At 34.6% G+C, this 21,308-nt stretch overlaps 2 protein-coding genes across 5 annotated transcripts; one reads left to right on the top strand and one right to left on the bottom strand.

The window, feature by feature from the left end:
* Positions 1 to 5,080: 5,080 nt before the first annotated feature.
* On the top strand, positions 5,081 to 6,837 carry LOC142613420 (7-deoxyloganetin glucosyltransferase-like). The gene is made up of 2 exons (XM_075785781.1): positions 5,081 to 5,637; positions 5,727 to 6,837. The coding sequence occupies exons 1-2, from the start codon at positions 5,121 to 5,123 to the stop codon at positions 6,656 to 6,658; spliced, it is 1,449 nt and encodes a 482-aa protein (XP_075641896.1). The 5' UTR covers positions 5,081 to 5,120; the 3' UTR covers positions 6,659 to 6,837.
* Positions 6,838 to 15,987: 9,150 nt separating this feature from the next.
* Positions 15,988 to 20,922, bottom strand: LOC142614199 (receptor-like protein EIX1). Of its 4 annotated transcripts, none has more exons than XM_075786752.1 (5): positions 18,194 to 20,922; positions 17,708 to 17,961; positions 17,461 to 17,611; positions 16,771 to 16,809; positions 15,988 to 16,427 (listed from the first exon to the last, which is right to left on the bottom strand). In XM_075786752.1, the coding sequence occupies exons 1-2, from the start codon at positions 20,829 to 20,831 to the stop codon at positions 17,948 to 17,950; spliced, it is 2,652 nt and encodes an 883-aa protein (XP_075642867.1). In that variant the 5' UTR covers positions 20,832 to 20,922; the 3' UTR covers positions 15,988 to 16,427; positions 16,771 to 16,809; positions 17,461 to 17,611; positions 17,708 to 17,947. The 4 variants fall into 4 exon arrangements, with proteins under 4 accessions (XP_075642867.1, XP_075642868.1, XP_075642866.1 ...); XM_075786753.1 differs by having other exon boundaries at positions 17,708 to 17,971; XM_075786751.1 differs by having other exon boundaries at positions 17,582 to 17,611; positions 17,708 to 20,922.
* Positions 20,923 to 21,308: the final 386 nt, after the last annotated feature.

A 21,308-nucleotide genomic window follows, 5' to 3' on the forward strand; every position in this document is an offset into this window, starting at 1 on the left:
GATGTCATTTTTTATGAACATATTTTTCCTTTTGCTGCTTCAGACCATCCTTCCCATTCTTATTTTGATTCTTTTGTGTTTCTTCATTGTGTGTCTGATGCTTCTCATCTTTCTGGTGCCTCTTATGTTTCTAATTCTCCTACTTTTACTTCTTCCTCTGGTTCTCATCCGTCTGACATTAGTTTAGTTCCTTCTTGTTCTAACTCATTCCTTCTTCCACCTTTTGGTGTATCTGCTGAGCCAGTTTTGCCTAATGCAACCTTAGAACCTGTCCTAGATTCTTCCCTAGAACCTGTTCTAGATTCTTCCTCCCCTTCTTCCACTTTATCTCCCATTGTTGATTCTACATCTATTTCTTCTCCTTTACCCATTTTAAGAACGTCAACAAGGCCTCACCATCCACCTGCCTACTTGTCAGATTACTCTTGTAAAGCAGTTAGTACCAAACCTGTTTTTGGTTTGCCTTATGACATTTCAAATGTGTTTAGCTACTCCCATCTTGGACCTAAGTTCTCTTCCTTTGTCCTGGTTGTTAGTTCTGTTCCATCAGAACCTGTTTCATTCTTTCAAGCGGTTAAGTATCTTGAATGGAGGGCTGCCATGGACAAGGAAATTAAGGCTTTGGAACTTAATGATACTTGGACCTTAACTCCTTTACCAGCTGGCAAGTCTCCCATTGGTTGTAAATGGGTTTATAGGGTCAAATATCACTTAGATGGCACCATTGAAAGGTACAAGGCTCACTTGGTTGCTAAGGGTTTTACCCAAAAGCTTGGTTTGGATTATTCAGAAACCTTCTCTCCTATTGCAAAATTTGTTTCAGTCAGAATTGTATTATCTTTGGTTGCTGTGAATGGGTGGTTCCTCCACCAAATGGATGTTAACAATGCTTTCCTACATGGGGATTTGGTTGAGGATGTTTATATGTCTTTGTCACCTGGTTTTCATAGCAAGGGGGAGCATTTGGTATGTAAACTGAATAAGAGTCTTAATGGACTGAAACAGGCTTCTAGAAAATGGTTTGAAAAGTTTTCATCAACTATTTTGCAAATGGGGTTCATTCAGTCTAAGTCTGATTACACATTGTTTACACACACTCAAGGAGCTTCTTTTACAGTCCTTTTGGTGTATGTAGATGACATATTGTTGACTGGCAATAATCCAACTTGTGTGCAAAGTTTGAATAAAGTTCTTGATGATAGATTTGGTTTAAAAGATCTGGGGTCTTTAAGGTATTTCTTAGGTCTTGAAGTGGCTAGATGTAGGTATAAGTTCAAACCAATGAAAGTATGCTTTGGAAATCTTGAAGGATACAGGGTTTCTAGGTTCCAAACCAGTCAAATTTCCCATGGAGCGGAATCTGAGGTTGTCCAAATATGAAGGCAAGCCAATTGCAAACCCTGCCCAATTTAGGAGGCTCATTGGAAGACTATTGTACCTCACCTTGACTAGACTAGACATCACCTATGTTGTGCATAGGCTGAGTCAGTTTGTGTCACAGCAAGAGAGCCACACTTGCTTGCTGCGAACAGGGCGCTTCAATATATAGATGGCTCACCAAGAAGAGGTATCTTCTTTCCAAGCAATTCTGATTTGCATATCAAGTCTTTTTGTGATGTGGATTGGGCTGGATGTCTTGACACTAGAAGGTCTCTGACTGGCTATGCTGTTTTCTTGGGAGATTCATTGATTTCTTGGAGATCTAAAAAGTAGGGGATTGTTTCAAGGTCCTCAGCTGAGGCTGAATAAAGAGCCATGGCAAGTGTGGCTTGTGAGATAACTTGGGTGCTGCAAATTCTTAAGGATTTAAAGGTTAATCATGCAAGGCCAGCTATGTTGTTTTGTGACAATCAAGCAGCCTTGCATATAGCTGCAAATCCGGTCTTTCATGAAAGAACAAAGCATATAGAGGTAGATTGTCATTTGGTCAGAGATAAAATCATGGAGGGTATGATTAAAACATTTCATGTGAATACTAGTTTTCAAGTAGCAGACATATTCACCAAAGCTTTGGGTTTTCACGCTTTTGCAAAACTCTCTGGAAAATTGGGTTTAAATGACATATTCACTCCACGGGATTTACAGGCAACAATTTTAGATCAAGTTTCAGGTCAAGTCTCAGAACTTGGAGTTTAGGACTTGAGGGGGAGTATTAAGACTTAGATAGTTGAAACAAAATTGAAGGGAAACGGCAGACAAAACAACAAAGTAAAAGAAAAATGACAAGAACAAGATTAAAAGAGCAGAGTAAAGAGAAGAAGGGAAACATCACAGTTTTGATTAATGAAGGCACGTGCCAGTCATGTGAATAGAGCAGGATAGAGTTAGTTGTAATATAGGCCAGCTGTCATGCATCCAACGATCCTTTTATACTTCCGTTAGATTAGGAAATCAATTATTTCCGTTTTGTGCTTTCCCTCCTCTGTTGGTGTATATATAGAAACAGGGGCTTAATTAATTATATACTTTTTACAATTTTCTGAAATTGATCAATGAGAATTTTCCTTTTCTCTCCAAAACCTCTCTTTCTTTAATTCTAGAAGCTTCATTCTTTACAGATCTCTCTCTTCCTCTACCCTTTTTTTCATCTTATCTTCTCTTAAATCCAACAACAAATCATCAAATTCTTCAAACATAAATCAATCTAGATCCCAAATTCATCAAGCCCTCTCCTCAAAAAAAAAATAATATATATATATATATACACACACACACACACACACACACACACATATAAATAATCAAACCCAAATTTCAAAATAAGAAGAAAATGCAAAAATAGTAGAAGAATAAGGCGTTGAAGAAGAAGAAGTAGTAGCAACAACAGTCAATGAAGAGCCCCAAAATCACCATCCATGTAGTGGAAAAATCTACCCAAAATCACCACCAAAATTACAGACCCAAAATCACACGCCATAATCAAACTCAAATAGAAAAAGAAAAAGAAGAAGAATGAGAATGAGAAGAAGAAGATGTAAGAAGGAGAAGGAAAAGAAAAAAAAAACAAGAAACAAAAAACAAGAAGACGATGGAAAATAAAAAGATAGAGATATTTTGGAGAATTTGGAAAGGTGGTGGGTCAGGTGGGAAATAATAAAAATAGTGAGAAAAATGATTATTTAAATAAAATCGATGGTAGAATAGACAAATTGATGTAGGTGTTTTGTAAAAATGAGTGTGTAAAATAAAAAAAAGTAATTTTTTCTTACAAAATAAACAGAATATCAAGATACAAAACATTCATATACTAGTAAAAGAAATATCAAGACAAAATAAAGAAATCTAGAGATAATATAATAAAGATAAAACTTCTCTATTCAAGTGGTCATCTACATCACACTATAGATTTTTGGATATCTCTATCTCTCCATATCATAATTGAACACACACATTTATATATGTTATTTGAAGCATTCTTGATAGTGCCAAACTATTTAATTGGCATAAAGGGATGACAAATTAACTTGATTGGCAAGAGGAGGTGGCAATCTTGATTGAGTTTTAGAGTTTACACTGCATGTCAAAAAAGTGTCGGCCACTTTACATTCATAAATATGGTTTTCAGACATGGACCATTCAAAGAACTGTAAAAGAGATGTTCAAGGTTTTTGAAGTCAGTCCGAGGTCGAATCGAAGTTAAATCATTATGATATCATAACTAATTTAATAATTATTTAATATATATATATACACACACACAAATATTAAATTAGTAAAAATATAAAAATTGACTAAAATAGTCCAAATAAATATAGAGATCTATCTTTCGAATATATTTTTCATATCATAACTTTCATAAGACAAATAAGAAATAATAATTCCTAAGCAAACATAAATTGCTTTTGAGTTTTTTTATTGAGAGATATGAAATATTTCGATATAAATTAATATTGATGTGTTGCTTCAAAATATATATATATATATATATATATATATATATATATATATATATATATATATATATATATATATATATATTTAGTTAGAGCTCAATATATATTTTTTTATGCAAGCTTATGTCTAAATTATGTTAAGCCATACTTAAGATCATTTGATAAACTCATAATCTATTTCTATGAGACCCAATAAAGAGGTTAATAGAGACAATAAATGTTCGTTTGACATGATTAATTTTGCCAGCTTATTTTACTATTTAATTTATTTTTATTACTATTCACGAGTTTCACTGTATTTTTTTGTACTACTTATGAGTTTCACTATATTATTTTAGCTAATATTTTTAACAAAAAATTTTAAATTTAGCAGAATAAACTGATACTAAACATACGCTAAATGGTAAAGTATTTTTCGCATGAAAAAAAAAAAAAAAATTGAAGCTTCAAGTCTTCAACAGTGGCGGACATTGGCTTCTCCGCCAACCCAACTTTGTTGTGAGCCCCAATAAAACTTCAAGAGAGATCCTGGCAATTCCACATTTCCCATAATTTTTAAAAAATTAATAAATAGCAAAAACTAGAAGAGTGGGATGCAGCTGGGAGCATTGGTGACCACTCATTTGAATCTAATAGTACAACATCAAAATTCAAGAAAATGTATACTATTTGACAGTAGACATTGAGCAAACCAGAGAGAGACGAAGAAAGTAACGACAGAGAGGGAGACAAAGAAGAAGTAGTTGAAGTTTCAACAATGGCCACAAGGTGCTGTAACTCTAAGCCAAGTACAGTTTTTTTTTATATTTTAAATCTGATCTGAACTGTTAGAACCGTCCACGGTTCTTAAATCCGGGCGGTTCGACCTCGGTTTGTACAATTTACTGAGTACAGTTTACTGATTATTTTTTGTATAGGCTGGTTTTTGTGATTAAAAAACCTCTTTAATAAACAGTTCACCGTTACCAAGTTAAACCGTACGGGCAGTTCACCGTCAAAACAACTTTAACTATATTAGTAGTTCTCGTCCAAGAGAAGAGTCAAAGAGCAGCCGCTGGTGTTTGGCGTCCAAGGAAGAGAAGAGTCAAAGAGTCAAGTTTGGCGTCCAAGGATAAGGCAGAAGAGTTAAGTTTGGCCTCCAAGGAAGTGAATGTATATTATAAGATATAAATATAATGAACAGGCATATGCATTTTGCGCTCACTCACACCCTACAGAACGAAGGAAATGGATTCTAAGACACAAGTAGCCGATAAGCCTCATGCAGTTTGTATTCCATGCCCAGCTCAAAGTCACATGAAGGCAATGCTAAAGCTTTCAAAGCTTCTCCACCATGAAGGGTTTCACATAACCTTTGTGAATACTGAGTTCATCCACCAACGTTTTTTGAAATCCAGAGGTCCCAACTCCTTAGATGGCTTGTTTGACTTTCGATTTGAAACCATCCCCGATAGCCTTCCTCCATCAGATATCAACGCTACCCAAGACATGCCTTCTCTTTCTGAATCCATTATGACCAACTTCTTAGCTCCATTTTCTGACCTCCTTGTAAAACTCAACAGTCCAACTTCAGATAATCCCCCAGTTACTTGTATTGTTTCAGATGGTTTCATGTCATTTACAATTACTGCTGCTCAAGAATTCAAAATCCCTGTTGTGATGTTCTTCCCTAACTCTGCTTGCAGTTTAATGGGCTGTCTGCAGCTTCCTTCTCTCAAGGACAAGGGCATCATACCTCTTAAAGGTATAAACAAAAGTGCAAAATTCAATTGAAATCTTGCATTATTTTATTGTAATTGATCATTGTATGCTGAAAACTTTTTGTCTTTGCAGATGAGAGCTATTTGACAAATGGGTATCTTGACACAATTATAAATTGGATTCCTGGTATGAGAGACATACGTCTGAGGGATCTCCCAAGCTTTGTACGAACCATTGATCCAAATGATATTATTTTTAGAATGGTGATTGATGCAGCAGAGAGAGCTCCAAGTGCTTCAGGAATTATTGTTCACACATTCGATGAGTTAGAGCAAGAAGTTTTGCATGCTCTCTCTACCATGTTTCGTCATGTATATGCTATTGGCCCTCTAGAACCACAGCTCAATCACTTATCCAATGATCATTTGGAATCAATTGGGTATGGTTTATGGAAGGAAGAAACTGAGTGCCTCAATTGGCTTAATTCAAAGGCACCTAACTCAGTGATTTATGTGAGTTTTGGTAGCCTAGCTGTCATGACACCATCGCAATTGGTTGAGATTGGTTGGGGACTTGCAAATAGTAAGCACCCATTTTTGTGGATAATTAGACCTGACTTAGTTGAAGGTGGATCAACGATTTTGTCACCTGAGTTTCAGGAGGAAATTAAAGAAAGAGGTCTAATAACTAGTTGGTGCCCTCAAGAGGAAGTGTTAAACCACTCCTCAATTGGAGGGTTCTTGACACATTGTGGCTGGAATTCAACCATTGAAAGTGTTTGTGCAGGAGTGCCAATGCTTTGCTTACCATTCTTTTCAGATCAGCAAACAAACTGCAAGTACACTTGCAATGAATGGGCAATCGGCATGGAAATTGACTTTGATGTCAAAAGAGAGGAAGTAGAGAAGATTGTAAGAGACTTGTTGGAAGGAGATAAGGGAAAGAAAATGAAGAAAAAGGCCATGGAGTGGAAAAAATTGGCCGAAGAGGCCACAAGTCCACTTGGTTCCTCATCCATTAACTTAAAAAATTTGGTAAGTGAAGTGCTTTTATCAAGAGACTAATGTACCTTGCTACTCTCCTTAAGCTTAGGATCCGTTACTTCACTAGTCTTTAGACTCTCTCTCAATTTGGCATTCCTTTTTTAAAGTTATTTTTTATATTTTCTTGTTTTCGAGGTTTGCCCTTTGTTGTTGTTGTTAATGTTAATGTTTTTTAATAATAAATGGAAGGTATTATTTAAGATATAGACATTTAGATTTATTGTACTGACACTCTTTGACTGAACCCAATCATATTACATCCTAAACATAGCATTAGAAACAAAAGGACACTGGGAAAAATCAATAGCTTTGCTCCTTTGATCTCTATTTGTTGTTGCCAAAATATCAGTGCTATTGATACCATATTTTATCGGCTTTTAAATTTAAACTGAAATTTAATTCTTGAATAAACTGTTTAATAGAATTTGAAAGTGACCAAATTTTGTTTGAAAAATACATTAGGGAGGATTTGGATTTGGTGCAATACCATCGGGTGCAATTATCCAATGCCTCTCTCATAAAAAGCTTTTATCATTCTCACTTTCTAACTTTTTCACACTTATTTTATTCAACGGTTGAGATTGAAAGTTGTTTCTTTTAACTCTCAATCTCACAACTCTCAATCTCAACCATTGAAAGCAATTGCATCGGGTGCAATACTTAGATATTGAACATGATCTCAATCCCACTAGGATTTCAATGCCTAATAGATTATTTTTGTACCTACCACCTAGTATCTAAACTCACTCTTTTTGGGAATTCAATAGTGAAACTAAATACTGATTATATTTTATTTTTAACAATTGTATGAATAAATATCAATTGTGTACATAAAAAGAATCTATTTCACTAAATAAGATCTAATATCCTAGGCAAGTTTCATACAAGTATAAAAGCCGCCTTAAAGGTTTTAAGTTAAATATGTCATTGATTGAAAATTTTATTGAAGAGCTTTTCTCCTTCCCTCAAAGTCCTAAAAAAAAGGTTTAAATTAAACTAAATATAGGAATGCCCAAAGCGCTGCTCTAGTCTTTATATATTGAACACATACTTATTTTTTAATATAATATAGTATTTAGTACTCATCCATTTCAAAAAAGATAAAGAGCTTAATAATAATAAAATAAAATAAAAATACTAATCATCAATTAAATTAATTGAATTCAAGTATCAAACATATAACACTTTCAGTTTTTTTATTTTATTATTATTCACCTCTAAAAACTCTTTATTGATTGGGTTATGAAATGTGTAACGATTATAAAAACATAGTAAGCCCACAAAGAGTTGGTATTAGTTTCCATAGTAATATTAGTCTTTTTAAGAATCATTTGGCTAAGCCATAGCCCTAAATTGAATTTACCAACTGTTGTAAACAACCAGCTACAAAAATCCCGCTCTACAACCTGCTTGATTGAGGGACTGAAATGCAAGCAATAGGAGGAAAGCATGAAAAAACAAAAGGCTGGAGGTGAATTTTTCCCTCTTTAATTCCAGAAATTGGCAGCACCTACTTTGGAATCCTAATGGTTTAACCACAAAAATTGAGCTTCTTCATTACTTTGGCATAAGTTGCAGGGACAATACCAGGTTGTCTTAGCCTACGTTTTGATTTCTTTGACTGCATTAACACCAAAATTTTATTAGTTTCATCAATGACACTAAACACCCAAAATGTAATAAATTTCAAATAAACTCAGCATATACTAGCCTACGTTCTGTGTTTTGCATCACCAGGGGTGAACATTATACGCATGAAAAGAAAAGCAAATTTATATTAATTTATTTAAGTACATCTTGGGACATGCACCTTTTCATTCAACCCACCTTTGCATAAGAAGCTACCTCAACCATTCTTATTAACCATGTAGTTCTACTCATCACTGTTACTCTTCTCCACAACCTTTTATTTGTAAGGACTGTAGAGTTTATTTAGACCCCTTAAACCACAATTGGATTAACTTAGTTAACAAGCCAAGTTATTACTTAGTCCAAATTCCAGATCTAGGTCAACACAATCATATAATCATATCAATGCAAAGTGCGGAATATAAAAAATACAAAGATATGATGACCCAGGAAAACCAAACAGGTAAAAAGCTTGAGGAGGATTCAACCTAGCTATCCTCAAGGTAAACCTGAATCCACTATGAGAGAATCGAAGTTGTACAATAGCGACTTAGAATACTAACATCCTATTGCTACCTACCAATAGAATTTACTGACACGACCACGTGCAAGCTCTGAGACCATGGACTCCTTCTTTCTTGGATTCTCTAGCCAGTACAAGCACCCCCACTTGTGTATCTTTAAGCTCTTATGGCAGCAACTGAACGATCATCAAGCTCTCGAATAAATCTCCTTCTTAATAATCCAAAGCTTGTGTGAAGGCAAGCACCTCTCAAATCTCATAAAAGATTCATACAAACAGCAATATGAGCAACCAAGACTCTAGAGAGTTTTTGGGTACAAACCCTAGATACAAAAAGACGCACACTCTTCTCTCTCTTAGAAGTATTTTAAAAACGTGCTTAGGGTTTCCTTTATATAGTGGGAGAAGTAGATCTGAAACCCTAATCCTTAATGGGCTTGAACTGTGTTTGGGCCAACTTAAAATTCTGCAAAAAATTCCAAATGCACAATTCTCGATCGATCAAGTCTATTCTTCGATCGATCGAGCCGTGCAGAAATAGAACAGTAATTTCCTACAACTACTCGATTCCAAACTTACATTAAACCAAATTTTGAGCAAGTCTAAACCTAGACTAAATGTTTTGATCATGGTTTGCCAACACACTACACATTGAAGTTCTAATACATTAGTCCCTAAGGTCTTAGAACCTAACAAGGACTATTTTCACTTTCCAAGTGAGCATAAGATCTAGAGCCCCCAATACTCGCCCTTTTCCACTTCGCAGAAGAACATCCTACCAACCAGTCTAATTGAACTATTATCCTCTGTATCAAATATAAATAGTCTTTACCTAGACTTCCTAATAAGAAATTTCTCTAACCCTTCTAACAAGTAGCATGAATTCTATTGCCACATGAACAACTTCTTAGGTATTCATTGCTAATTTGGATCTAAAGGAACACCAAATGTGAAGCTTTACATATTAGGAAGGTGATACATTCACTCCTTGATTGTCTCGCACTCTCTCTATACACTTTCCATACACATCATGTGTCACTGTGTTCATTTGAACATTCTTGAAAAATGTTGATACCTTGTGTGAAAGTGAATATTGTGTGTTAGGAGTGTACATCAAGAGTGTGAAACAAATCAAGCAATAATTTCCCTTGTTATGGTCACTCCCAAAGACGGTTGTTTTACATCATGAAACACCAAAATTTTGGTGCTAGGAGGCACACAAAACATGGTTGGCAAACATGTTTTTTTAATAAACGACATTGAAGAAAAAGTAGTCGATAAATGAATTGATACATTTTCAAAAAAATTAGGGTCAAATTGATTTTTTTTAATCAGGATTTAAGACCATCCTCTAACGAGGGTTTGAAATGTAACTTGCCACGGAAATGTAGATCTCTAGAGTCTAAACTTTTCCAGTGATTTGGCCCATCTGGCCATTCTGATACCGATAACACTTGAAAATCATGAAAAGATGCTTTGGACTCCCAAAATATTATACATAAGAAAAAATATATTGGTTTTAAATAACTTTTATTTAAATATTTTTTAAGTTTGGCCCCAAGGAGATGGTGAAAACAAGGTTACTTCTAAATGATTGTAATCACTTTGTATGAACGTTTGTAACACTTCGTGATTTTTCTAGTGGATCGATTTATCACTTGGAGGGCGGCGGTGAGGTTTTTTGCCGAGTTCTTTGGTTTCCTCTTCGATAACACATCGGCATGTTATCTTGTATTTGTATTTCTCTTCCCTATTCTTTTAGCTTTCATTTTGCTATTGTGATATGTTGAATATGGCTTAGAGTAGTTGTATTCTTTGTTCGCTCGCATTTACACTATTCCGCACTTAATTTAAGTTAGAGTAAAATCAGCCGAGCCGTAATTTATTAATTTGGGGTTTAAACAACTCTTGTGTTTTTAACACAAATCTGAGCTTTCGGTAATTATGTTTAATCTTATGTACCCTGTATTTTATGTGGGATTTATTTGTAAGGGTTGTGTGTGAGAGAGAGAGTATGAAGACTTAAGGCAACATTGAAGACTAAAAAAGTTTTCTCGGGTAGCTAGCGAGTAGCCTTCTGGCGAAGTGAAGCATGTGCTCAGCACATGACTAGAATGCGAAGAGTCATGACAGATGGAGACAGCTGGTTTTCGCGAGTATCTCGCAGGTAAGGCCTTCTCGCGAGACACCCGCGAAATATTTTGTTTTGCTATTTTGTCATATCTGCTCCACTACATCCTCACCCATACTATATATACCCTCATTACCCACACATTGAAAGGAGTGCTTTTCAGAGAGAAAACCTTAGCCACAAACCCTTGAGAATTAGAGATTTTCATACCCATAATCATCTACACAATCATTGTGGTTTTTTTCAACTCCTACCTCTCCATATCCATATATTTGAGAGGTTGATAGCCCAGACACTTAGCACACCCATTCTAAGTGTCAAGTGAGGTTTTGGTGCTACTGGGAAGTATTGGAAGAAGTCAAGCTTTGGCGGATGCAATCGGGCGCATTGCGGGATCTAGAAAGCTAGGCAATACATGGTTCCGAGAAGTCTTGTTGGAGTAGGAGCTTAGAGAGTTTAGGTGCACTGGGTAGATTAGGCTTGGAGAGTCATTTTACTGCCGTGTTATAATGAATATGGCTTAGAGTAGCTTTATTGCTTGTTCGCTCGCATTTACTCTATTCCGCACTTAGTTTAAGTTAGAGTAAAATCAAGCGAGCCGTAATTTATTAAGTTGGTGTGTAAACAACTCTTGTGTTTTTCACACAAATCTGAGCTTTCAATAGGAATTATAAGATGCATTTAATTGCATATTTTAAAATTAATGTACTTATATATATATATATATATATATATATATATATATATATGCGTGAGGTTAAAAATTAGTATTCCTTATTGGAATTACAAAAACCAGGCCAAATTGTACTGATTCTAAAGCTCAAAATGTGGATTATCATTAATTGATTAATTGTTGAATTTGTGGATTCCACTCTCAAATCTCAAGACAAATTTATTGCACTTATTAACTCACTCGGCACAAAAGTTAAAAAACTTAAATGGATACATGACATAAACTTAAGTGGATAATTATGGTGTAGTCCCCACATAAATTTAGACACTTTACGTAAAACTGGATTCTAATTTCAAATTCAAATCGAACTTTATCTAAGCTTTATCTATTAAAATATATTTAGATATCACAGTTTAAAAAATTGGGCCTAATATTTAAATTTAATCAATTTTAAGTGTACAAATATAAAATTAAATTAAAAATATTTAAAAAAATCCCAAAACGTAAAATAAATCAAACTAACAAATTTATAACACAAATACTTTTTGAACCATTAATAGCGAATAGGTCCACTCTATTTAATTTGTTAACAAAATTTGTGATAACTACTTTGCGGTCAGTAGAGAGAAAAAAAGGAGAATGGATTGTTATTTCCATCTCATCACAGCAATTTTCAGAGTTCAAAACTTTTTCCTTTTCTTTTTCTTGTTATTCTCCAAACCCAAAAATCATAGGTATTTGATATCATGAGAAAGCTTTTGGTGCTAATTCAAAGGAATATAGTACCACTTTGTAGGCTAGGAAGGGGATATATATATATATATATATATATATATATATATATATATATATATATATATATATATATATATATATATATATATTTTTTTTTTTTTTTTTTTGAGAGAGAGTTTCAACCTATAGCGTTCGCTCCTGGCTCTTGATGACGACTCTTTGTCATCAAACCAAGACACCAATCGGTTTTTAGTGCAGGCGGGGATTGAACCCCAGATATTTTATTCAACCATCAGAGACTTTACCAGTTACGTTAACTGAAACCCAAAGGCTAGGAAGGGGATCTTAACACAACAGATCCCTATTATTATTTATCCAATACTAATCAAAACAAGCTAGACACAAATTATATCTTACAACTTACAACTTAGTTAATTTTTTGAATGAAACCACATCCTAGTATTTTAGGACTTACGCTAAAATAATAAAAAATTTCTGAGATGAGATTCAAGCCACCCAAAATACAAAGATCACCATTCGTGTTGTTATGGAGTGAGATACTAAAACCACAGAGACTACTGCAAATCTTGAATTTCAAATCTTCATTATAAGTTGTAGAAAACATTGGAAAAGAAAAAAAAAATATATACCAATAAGTCTAAAAATCTTTGTCATTGATTATTACGACATATAAACTTAACTAAAATTTGAACCACAACAAAGTTTACACTAATTAAAAATCTGAAAATTTTAATTTAACTTCAATATATATTTCTGAACTCAAGAAAATTTAAAAACCTTAAAATTATTGTGCGTCCATAAGATAAACATATATATATATATATATATATATATATATATATATATATATTTATTTTTTTTTTTAATTTCTGAAGAAAATATAAAATATTTGTCATTTGAACAAACACTAGCAGGCCCATATACTCCTTAGAATTAAACACAAACTATGCGCACAGCAAAAGAATTTCAATCAAAGCCTAAATTTTATGGAAAAAAAATCGAGGAAGAAAGAAGGTTGAGAATTGAAAAAAAGAAATTTCAAAAAATATGTAGAGCAGGAGGGATTTTAATCTGCTTTTGAAGAGTGGCGTGCAAGCTTTCCTTCCTACATTAATAATTGTGTTTATGAGAGATCAGTCATCTGAATCTGAATATTTGCTTAATTTTATGAAACCTGTTGATCCACAAGAATGTACTATTGATCAGTGATAATTGTGATAAGAGATAATTGAAGTCCTTTTTTTAGATATTGGTTGAACATTTTCAATTTTCAATTTGAATTGTATTATTTGAATTTTGAAGTAGAGTCAAAAGAAACAAGGAAAAATACTAAAAAAGTGAAGTGAAAGGGTTGAATGCATTCTAGACGTGTTCTGTTCAAAGTGTCAACATAGAGATCATGATGAGCTTCACAAACAACAGTCTTTGTAGATTTCGCAAAGCGGCTATTGGTGTGTAGCAAAGGTTAATGATGAAGAAACTGGTTGCAGAATTAAGCATCAGACTTTGTCAATTCTTGTAGCATTATAATGTACAAGTTGTGCATACCAAAAAGAATATGCCATAAAAGAGGCTATACATTTTAAGGAGCATGAATCAAATTAATTTTGGCTAGGCACATCTGGGTTTTGGATACAATATAATTGAATATGATTTGTTTACAAGTTATGCGCTTTAGGTTTAAAGAGGTTAAGCGATTATTGAATTAAAAGTGAGATCACTAAAAATGACTTAAGAATATGAAACAGAATTTGATTTAAGGTCACTAAAGTTGTTATGCTTTTTAGTAATTTTAGATTTGATTATTCAAAAAGTGGTCAAAACAGTTGACGCTAATTTTATTCATTTTTGGTAAGATTCAACCCTCCAATATGTACAATTGATGAAACTTCTAATGCCTATCATTTTAAAGTTGCAATTGGATATATTAATAGCATAATCAACAATTTCAATTGGTCGACTACAAAGAAAATATCAAACAAAGTACCAATGATGGTGTATGTAGAAATATGATCCAGCTGCATGAATTTTATATTTGGAGAAACTTGGGACTAATTGTACACTGCCTTCCCTAATACAACCAATATCCTGCTGGAAAAAAAAATCATTCAAAAAAATGAACAATTGGAATTGTGATAACAATTTGTAGAACAAAGTAGATTTTGGTAGAGAAGTTTAACACTCAACAAGCAGGTCCACTCTTATTGGAGGGATTCACTAGCTGTTTTTTGTTATTAATTAAAGTTTATTGACTTGTGATGCAGCAGACAACGCAGAAATGCATAAAAAATATTATAGAACTTAGAAAAAAACAAATGGAGCTCAATGAGTTGAATCGCTGTTCATTCAAACATTCACATTCTGATATATACTGATATTTATACAAAGCAGGTAATGTTTTTGCCACGAAGTCATGTGGAAATACATTAACAACCATTGAAAATGCCCAATTACGCATCAAAACATATTGGCAACTAGCTCAAAGGGCTGCAACATATTAGTAATTAACTCAACTAGGTCAAAGGGCTGCAACAGATTAGTAATTAACTCTACCACTGATGGGCTGCAACAGATAAATGTCTCATGAGAGTCCTACTGTTGCCCAACCTTTGAGAGTCCTTATTGTTTCTTCTTATCTTTTCTACTAGTTATCTTATCTTATATTTATTTGAGTAGTCCCAGGTATCTTATCTCTATTTGAATATTTGAATAGTTATCTAGTAACTACATCTAGTTATCTTAGGAGATTGTTACTCTTTAAATAAACCTTTATGGCATTAGGTTAGGTGTTGAGGAATTTGTTACTGTGGTTTGTCTTCCACACAAAGGAGGTCTTTTATCAATTTCCATCTCTATTGCTATCAGCAACTGTCTTACAACTCGTCGACAAACTTCCCCACAAACGAATGGGCACAGGTTTGAGCATGTGTTTGTGGTTGAAATCAATGAAACACTGAGTTCAGAGGCCTAGTTGATAACTGCTAGAAACAAAGTTTAGACTCCAGCTACGCACAACTCGTTTGCAAACAAAATAAATATTCGTTGAGAACTCCAAAACTTAATAAGCAGGTCCTTTCTTGGGAGATTCACTAGCTTTTTGTTACTATATTTGTTCATCCTATGATCCATGCCAATATATATTAGTAACTAGCTTTTCACTAATCGTCTACTTTTGTCAGCAAACCTTGACTAAAAATGGAACAGATGGTATGAGTGTCGAAATTCGTGAACTTTTGTGACAGTGAAACTTTAAAAAAGATGGATTATAGTGACTTGCTTCTGTGTTGGTACGGTATAAATTCTATGCTAGCATGATTATAAGAAATGGAAAATGATGAAATTAGCAAGTCCTATTCTTATTGGAAAAAAAAAAGGCATAAATAATTATTAGGTTATTCTCGACAAGGAGTCACTTTTATCATTATTTTCTTTTACAACTTATTTGGTGTTAATTTTTATGTATAGCTTGTGGTTTTTCAAGTTTTGATAACAAGGCATTAGGATAAGATGCACCCTATTCTTGAACCCAAAGCAAAAACAATTTCCAAGCTGAAGATTTTTGGTTAGTATCTGTAGACGCAGCACAACAACCTCAGGTTATTGAATATGACACATAAGATGAAACCATTGATGTCACCTGATTTAATTCTGTCATTTTCTTTTACTGTTGACTGCTAGTGAACAGAGGCAACTAATACCAATTACATAAGTTCATCATTTTACTCTACCAAATAAGTCAAGTCAATTTAATCAGTCATAAATCATAAGGTTATCTTTAATTAGGAACTGCATATCCAGGTTATGTTCCATTCTACACATGCTTATCCAACAAATCTTGCACCCTTAGTTTCAAACAACAATCAAAATTTTATATAGCAACCAGACTGTATCTCCTCGAATCCACAATTTGTACCTCAAGATGTGATATATATTGCAACTGTAGAATTACTCTGGCTCCTCAAAAATGTCATACCAAAGCCTTCAACAGCCAATGTCACCTCCTCTCTGCTTCAAGAGGTCCTTGGTCTCTGCAATGTACTGTGCAAGAGTTGAAGATGTTTCTGCACGCCAGAGCCCCCTAGACCAAATTTGACCAATATAATTACCATTCCACCTAATTATATTATGCAGGTATGCTTACAAAAAATGAATAGTAAATCAAAACAGAGTCCATCCTTTGCCAATTGAACAGGACAGTCAAGTACATCTACATGATCATCAATAGCTTTCCTATATGCTAAATCCATACAGCCAGCGTAATCTCCATTATAAACAAAGGATTCGCGGGAGAGTGAGGAAGGTGAAAGAAAGAGGTCAAAAACAAAACTTTTATAAAAGCATACAGTTAGATAACCTTATTGATCAGTTATGAGTAGAAAAGAATCAGTTTTAATTAGAAGCAATAAGCAATAGAGATATACCTTGTGCTGATGAATTTTGGCCTAGATGAGCAAAGAAATCTGCAACATGAGAAGAGTGATCAGCATCTTGAATAAATATTATTGAAATGAGCAGGTAATAATCTATCATAGAGAAAACTAACTAATTATGTCATAATTAGCAAGCCATTACTCTTAAATGAAACTCAACTATAAGAAATGATATTTTAATCCTTCAGTTCCTAGAATGCAATTGTGGCATGTGATATACAAAATCATATGCAAGTACTAATAGAACAAAATCCATTTTCAGTTCTATAGTAACCTGATCAAGGAGCTCTGCATTAAAGATAGTTCCAGGACTGTGAATGAAATATCACAAATTGTGATACAGACAGACATACACGAGATTACAATTCAGATTCTTCTCATGTGCAATGAAGGGACTTCATGAAAGGGATACAAATCTCAAAGCGAAAAGTATAAAGAGTTGGATCAAAATATCACAAATTATGAACTTTTCTTAATCAATAAATTCAGTATGTTAAAAGCTCTCTTTACATTTAAAATGAACTCACTGTAAAGAGTTGGGATTCATGAAAAAAGATTTGTCACAATCAAACACAAGCTCCTATTCAAGCCTGTTACTTGCAACACAATTTGTCACCAACACGTTGCTATTTTTTTTAAAATGCTGCATAATTAAAGACATAGACAACTCAATTTCCATACCTTTCAACTAAACCAAGAGTATCAATGTCTAGAGAGAAAACAATAGACATGGATGTCATCGGAAAAAAAACCTACAATTGCAATGCCTATATCAAACCGCGAAGCCCAAAAAGACACATACCAAATAAGCCATGTATCTGTACATACCCACCTATGTAGAGACACAAAATTCAAAATTAACAACCAAGAACATGTACATTTTATCAAGTCAATTTTTAGAATTGAGATAGATTATGGGTTGCTATACCTGATCTGGCTGGCGGGACATGAAAACCATGCCAATGGTGCCATGGAGCCTGACCCACAGCCCCTTCAATTCTTCCACGGGGAAGAAGTAGACTTGGGAGACTAGCTCTTTTATAGCTTAATTGCTTAAGCTTCATTATAGTGGTTGCAAGGAATCTACCAAAATAGCCTTCGAATTTTTTAGAAAGAGCCTGCTTATTTTGCCCAAATATGCACAAATTTGTTTTCTTTCATTGAGACTTTACAAAGTGATCACTGAGATATTCTACAGAGAAAGTGGGCATCATTGCAAGGTATTGAATATTACTTCTAACAAATTAATTCCTTGTATGAACTGAAATGTGATTTTACACCATTCATCTATAGTAACAATGAAACTAAAATTGGACTGCGGTGTACTTTCATAAGAAACATCCTATTCATACATGTTAATGGAGTAAATATAGATGATAATATAAGTATTAAAAGTTTTATAACATATAATTACAATGCTGCCAAGTTTGTGCTACTACACCACTGAGCTTGTACCCTAGGTGATCTAGGAATTGAAAGTACAAAATTCTCCATTGCTTGTTCCATAGTAAAGGACCCAATACAAGCCAAAACCCAACCACAAATCCAAGTGCCATACTTACAAAAAACCAATCCACCTTAAGCCCACCAAAATCCTTGCTCCTTTTGTTTTGAATGTTTGGTTTTACATAATTTATAGTACAACTATCAGTAAGTGGAGGTCCACAAAGCTTGTTCCCAAAAAAACTGGATGCGCTGAGGCTCTGTAGCTGAGTGCTTGAAGGGATTCTCCCAATTAAATTGTTGTTTGACAAGTTCAAGTGGCTCAAAAATGTCAAACTTGACATACTTTGAGGAATTTGACCGCAAAGTTGGTTTATTGAGAAATCAATAGATTCCAATGATCCCATATCACCTATATTCTCCGGAATCATTCCAGTCAAGATATTAGATGACAAATTCAATGATTGTAGTCCTTGGAGACTAGCCACTTCTTTAGGAATCTCTCCTGACAAATTGTTGTTGGAAAGGTCTATAATATTTACAAGTTGAAGTGTGGTGGAATACTCAAGAGATTCTCCCTTAATCACAAGCAATTCACTTTCAAAAGGCAAAGAACTAGACAATGTTGACCAACCAAAGACATATATGGGAGAATTTGAATTGTTATTTCTGGCCATAGTAATGAAATTGTTGAGACATTTAGGTATGCTTCCAAATAGCTTATTATGTGAAAGGTCTAGGATTTGGAGTGAAGTCAGAGCACAAAGTTCTTCTGGTATTTGACCATGGAAATTATTGAAGCGAAGGCTAAGAATCATCAAGCTTGAAAGTCTGTGTCCAATCCACCAAGGTATGCTCCCAACAAACTCATTTTTGCCAACATCAATAGTAAACAAATATTTACAATTTTTCAACAAGGATGGAAATTTTCCAGAGAAACTGTTGTTAGATAGGTGCAAAGACCTAAGATTAATAAGAGATCCAATGGATGCTGGGATAGAACCAGAGAAATTGTTGTTTCCCAAATTTAAGGCAACCAACCTTTGCCACTTCATCCAGCAATTACTTATATTCCCTGATAACAGATTTTTTCCAAGATTGAGAAATTCCATCTTTTTGGGCTCCTTCATCTTGTAACACAAAAAATGAAAAATAGATCCAGATAGTGAATTATTAGAAAGATCAAGGAAGCTCAAATTAGAGGATATACAAGGCAATGGACCTTCGAAGTGATTTGAACTCACATCAATTATTGAACCATCGGACAAAATCAAAGGGATATGCGGAATCTCTCCATAGATTTGATTGTGAGAGATATTTAGATAAGTAAACTGAGAAGACAAGTTCCAAAACCAAGGAGGAACTGCATCTATAATCCCTGTGTTGGATATGTCCAAGCTCAAAAGTTGCTTTTGTGAACAGAGCCATGAAGGAAATTTGGGCCCTAAATTCCATGATCCCAAAACTAAATATTTGAGTTGAAAAGGAGGGATCCAATCGAGACTTACTTTTAAAGTCAATCGATTTTTAGATGCATAAAGTAAAGTTAATCTTGTTAAATTGGTAAAATGAACTTCAGATACTACACCCTCCAACATATTTGAATAAATATCTAGAGACTCTAATTTGGAGAGATGTCCAAAGCTTGGAGGGAGAGTACCATTAATTTGATTACTCTCAAGATACAAGGATCTTAAAGAGGAAAGATTTCCTATAGACCATGGAATAGGACCTGAAATTGAATTATTCCCCAAAAAAAGGATGACCAGATTTTTAAATTGCCCAAGTTCATCAGTCAACTGCCCAGACAGTTGAGCACTGTCCATTTCTAAGATCTCTAGTCCATTTGAAACACATCCTGATAGACTTTCAAAGATTTCAGGTATCTGTTGACCCCATTTGTTGGATGACAATCTAATTTCCCTTAATTTGCAGAGATTACCAAAAGATCTTGGTACCTTTCCTTCGAGTTCATTGGATGACAAGTCTATGCTAATGGCAGATGTTAGGTTTCCAATGGCACTAGAGATTCTACCCTGCATCATATTTTGCCAGAGGTTGAGGAACTCAAGATGACTAAAACTGTACAGCCAATTGGGGATTGAAGAGTTGAAAGCGTTACTAGATAGATCGAGGTGCCTAAGTGAAGTCAAGTTCTGGAGATGAACAGGGATTGGACCTTGAAACCAATTGTAAGATAGATCAAGAGAAACCAGATTATGAAGACCAAAGACCCAAAACAGAATCGAAGTGTTTTGAAGATAGTTGGATGAAAGATCAAGGGTGGTGAGAGATGAGAAGTTAATACTACTGGGTATCGTTGGTGGAATGAAACCAGAAAGGTAGCATTGTGACAATCGCAACTCTGACAAGGAAGGGAGTTTGTTTATCTCCTGTAGCCAATCAGAGGCTTGGCTAAGGTTTGCATAACTCAAATCAAGGTGTTGTAGTAAAGGAAGCCCAGAGAGCCATTGAAGGCTCTTCACATATAAATTATAATAATTATGCCCAAGATTGAGATAGTGCAAATTAGAGAGATTCCCAAGTTGATGAGGAATCAATCCCTCAAATCCCGCATGGGAGAGATTAAGATATCTTAAGCTCCCCATTGAACCGAGGAATTTGGGAATTTGAATACCACCAAAATCATTGTAACTGAGGTCCAAGTAAATCAAATGCTTCAAATCAAGCAGAGAAGGATTTATCTTACCACCAAATCTGGACTTAGAATAAGCTTCATATTGAGCTACCCATTGGGCACCAGAAGTTGTAAGCTCGTCACCCACAGGATAATAGGTTCTGAGACGGAGTTGGAGGACATGACCGGTGCGGTTGTGGCAGACAACACCGACCCAGTGACAGCAATCCACGTCAGATGCCCAGGAGGCAAGGCGGTTAGAAGGATCTAGAAGGTGTTGGCTGAAGTTGAGAAGGGCGTGTCGCTCGCTTTCAATGCAACGAACCTCAGAGTCAGAGTCAGAGTGGGAGTGGGCAGTGTAGAAGTTAGGAGAATGATGAATAGTGAGCAAACAAAGGAGAAGGCTTAAAGTAATTCTCAACATCATCATCATCATCATCATCATGCT

The sequence above is a fragment of the Castanea sativa genome, chromosome 10, assembly GCF_040712315.1.
Source record: "Castanea sativa cultivar Marrone di Chiusa Pesio chromosome 10, ASM4071231v1".
NCBI lineage: Eukaryota > Viridiplantae > Streptophyta > Magnoliopsida > Fagales > Fagaceae > Castanea > Castanea sativa.